This window comes from Microtus ochrogaster, unplaced genomic scaffold (genome assembly GCF_000317375.1).
Source record: "Microtus ochrogaster isolate Prairie Vole_2 unplaced genomic scaffold, MicOch1.0 UNK27, whole genome shotgun sequence".
In the NCBI taxonomy this organism is placed as follows: domain Eukaryota; kingdom Metazoa; phylum Chordata; class Mammalia; order Rodentia; family Cricetidae; genus Microtus; species Microtus ochrogaster.
The window spans coordinates 14,527-18,402 of NW_004949125.1; the positions used below are offsets into that span (position 1 = coordinate 14,527).

The following is a 3,876-nucleotide window of genomic DNA, read 5'->3' on the forward strand; positions in this document are numbered from 1 at the left end:
GCTGCGCCTCAGAACCTACAGAACCACAGGTCAGACATGCAGCAAAATGCTCCAGGCATGCAGGCAGGAGTGCCTGCCTGCTCTGAAAGGCTGGTTAGGTCTCCAGCTAGAGAGCGGATCCTTAAACTGCCACACAGACATGTATGTGTATATATGTGTGCTTGTGCATGCATGTGTGTCTGTGAATAGGTGCATACACGTATGAATATGTGAACAAGAAAATGTATGAGTTCTCCTGAGGAATCTCAGCCCTGGCATGACCCCCAAAGCCCCCCTCTAGTCCTTACATTACTCCTGAGGAATCTCAGCCCTGGCATGACCCCCAAAGCCCCCCTCTAGTCCTTACATTACTCCTGAGAAATCTCAGCCCTGGCGTGACCCCCAAAGCCCCCCTCTAGTCCTTACATTACTTCTGCTCCTGCCCTGCATCAAGTCTAATCTCCACGCTCCCAGACTTCACTCAGTCACTCTCCCAGCCTTGCACAAAACAAAATTCCAAAGGCTACCCAAAACCTGCACACAAATAAAAAAGGGAAAGCATGGGGGCCGAAGACACAGCCCAGCTGTTAAGAGCACTCAATACTGTTGTGTCTCAGGTTCAGTTTCTAGAACCTATATGACAGCTTACAACCACCTGTAACTCCAGTTCCAGGGCATCCAACACCCTCTTCTGGCCTCCACAGGCCCTGCACACTGTGTTGCACATGAACTCACACATTCATGCCCACACAATAAATAAATGAATGAATGAATGAGGTCTTTTAAAAAAAAATGGGTAGAAAGTCAAAATCCTCATCATACCAAAAAATCCAGAATCTCAATTTCCTGCAAACTCTAGGGTATTTTTCACTTTTTAATTTTTAGTTTTTTTTCTTTTTTTTTTTTTTTTTTTTGGCTTTTTAAAGAAAGGGTTTAACCATAGATTTTAGATTCAAATTCTGAAACTAGTTCTTGTAGACCAGGCTGGCCTCGAACAAACAGAGATCCTCCTGCCTCTGCCTCCAGAGTGCTGGGATTAAAGGTGTGCACCACCAGCACCTGGCTAGTTTCTATTTCTATTGCATATGTAAAACATATGTCACAGTATTCAAATACTATGACCATGTATGGTGGTCAGAGGACAACACTGTGGGGTTAGTCCTCTCCTTCTACCTTTGCCTAGGTTCAAGAAATTTCCCAGTTTGCAAGGTAAGTGCTTCATCCACTGAACCATCTCAGCCCCTACTCCCTTTTTAAAGAATTACTAGGAAATGAACCCAGAGTTTCACACATTCTAAGTAAACACTCAAGCATATGCCCTCAATGCTCAAACCCAGGTTACTGTGATGAGGAGGCACGTTTAGTGCAGCTGGTGTGCATCCCATACCATCATGAACAAGTGTAGCTCCAGGGATAGAATACAAGTCACCCAGGGTCTGCACTTGACCCGAGTCTCTACCCAAATCGCTGCCAGACAGCCTCAGCAGCCCAGGGCATAACAGCTAAAAGGAGACTGTGGACAGATAAGCGAAAAGCCCTCCCCCTCCCAGAAAGGCCAGGCACCAAGTGAGACGCTTCCTAAGGACATGACCCTGCTGTACCTCACCGGTACAGATGGGAGAAGTTATGCACTCCTCCTCTCTTAAGAGAAGTCCAGGACAGTGCAGCTCCCAGAAAGGGTTTCCCACCTTCTTCCATGAGAACATGGACCACCATAAGTACCCACTCCTTCCTCTTGCCTAGCACAGGCAGTCAGACAGTACCCAAGAACACACTTTCCCTGACACCAGCTGAGCTCTTGACAGGGTGGATAGTTAGGGAAATAGACCCAAAAGGCTCACAGAGCAGCCAGACACTGCAACCTGGCCAATGTGGTCTCTGCTCTCCAGAAAGGGCAATGGCTCCACAGGCCCAATTGACACTAAGTATCACATGGCAGTCACCAGGCACGTAGGCACACCAGCATGCCAGTGTTCCAACAGGGCTGGTCCAACTGGGCATAAGGGGCCTCTGATCTCCGTCACAGGAAAGAAATCACGGAGGTGTCTTGTCTGGGCAGAGCAGCCTCAGGAGTAAGAGGGACCCTTGCCGGCAGCTAACGAACCCAGAGGCCAGGAGAAAGCATGCAGCACTGGGCCTGCTGGGCTAGCCTCTGAAAGAAGGCTTCTGCAGATGGCTGGAGAGGAAATGAAGAGACGCTGTCAAGTGACAGAACGGAAGGCAGTGCTGCCATTGGAAGGTGATGACTCCAGAGCCAGCAGGGGACAGTGTGATTATAAGACAGCTGAGCTCAGGCAGTCCCCATCTGGCCTCGTTTCTCAGAGCAGCAGGAAAGACAGCCAGCAAGCCGGAAGTATTAAAACAAGAGCTGCTTGGATCCCACAGGGCTGTGCCCAAGCTCCGACAGCTCATCACCCAACCATCTCAACCATCAGTACCCAACTTCCCTGGGACCTGGAAAGACATGGCCACCATGAAGAGGGACATCCAGGCCAAGACTCAGGAGCTCACAGCTGGTGGTGGCAACTGAAGGGCACCCCAAAACTGAACCACAAATGAGGCAGGTCAGCAGTGAATGGCACCCTAGAACAGAGCGGTGTACAGAAGGGACAGCAACAGGGAACACTTTGCCCTTGCTATGTGTTGGAAAACAGTGCCCAGCAGCTCTGGCCTCTGGTCCACTCAGCCTCTCTCCACTCATATCTGACACAGATGAGTCACATGGGATGCTTCAGGGGTCCCAGCAGGACATGAATCTTCCAGTATGATGGGATTTGAACTCAGTTCACCCCCAAAGGTTATCATCACCTAAAAGTGGTTGTTTCCTTATATACACAGAGCCCTGGAAACATGCAGGCCAGTGCAATGCTGCCGCAGATTCTCAACAGTCCACAATGAGGCTCGGCCTCCCTTCCATACAAAGCACCCATTAAGCCTAAACAAGAGCTCCTCACCACAGCACACAAAGGAGCCTGCCTGCCCTATCCTCTGAGGACTCTGAGCCAGGAAACAGAGACAGCACTGGAAGTCAGCAACCAGGGGCAGAGATAGTGGCAACACACCCACCTGAGATTCAAGCCCATGGTCTGGTCCAGTTTCTCCCAGCTCTGCAGCTTTGCAAGCAGCTTCTAGAAAGACAATTATAGTCATCAGCGTCTCTTGCCCAGCAACTGTCATGTGAAAGCTAACAAGGACAAAGGAATTGAAGTTCCCCATCCTATCTGAGATCAGAGGTGGTTGTGCGACTTTAGCAGGTATGCGTACATGATTCACCTAGGCCTTGCTCCTTTCTGCCAGGCCAGGCACATTCCTGACATTGTAAGGATGCCACAGTCCTGCAGAAGCCTGGGATGAGTGCAAACTCAGTCCTTACTCACAAGGACAGATCTCTCTTGACCTTCCAGGGGCCTCTCTCAGAATGCTAAGCCCTAGGCAGATGAACTCCACTCTAGAGCCAAGTTTTCCCCAATTCTATGGCAGGCCAGGACCAAGGATGACTTAGATGGATCTAGCCAGCCATGATGGGGAGACAGGACCAACTACACCTGTGTGCCTGTTCTATACCAGTTTGAACCCCTACAAAACAAAGTCACTCAAGATGGCAAGATGGCCAGCAAGATGGTGAAAGACTCACCAACATGCCTGGTGAATTGAGTTTGACCCCCGGATGCACAGGGTAGGAGAAAACCTATTCTCTCTACTGCCCTGGAACATCTATACAATGTGGCACATACATACACTCACTCGCTCTTTCTCATATACATACTTATATACACACACAAGCATACATACACATACAACCATACACTATGGCATGTGCGTTTACTTTCTCACATATACATACACACACACATATACACCCATACACTGTGGCATGTGCGTTCACTTTCTCACATA

General features: G+C 49.3%; 1 protein-coding gene across 1 annotated transcript in view; it reads right to left on the reverse strand.

The window, feature by feature from the left end:
- Positions 1-3,045: 3,045 nt before the first annotated feature.
- LOC101994454 (mitotic spindle assembly checkpoint protein MAD1-like) overlaps positions 3,046-3,876 on the reverse strand; it is a gene marked incomplete at its 3' end in the record, with an annotated part of 26,787 nt that continues 25,956 nt past the window's right edge. The window contains exon 9 of the mRNA XM_005368066.2: positions 3,046-3,107. Within this exon, the coding sequence (XP_005368123.1) occupies positions 3,046-3,107 (62 nt within the window). The remainder of the gene's footprint in view (positions 3,108-3,876) is intronic.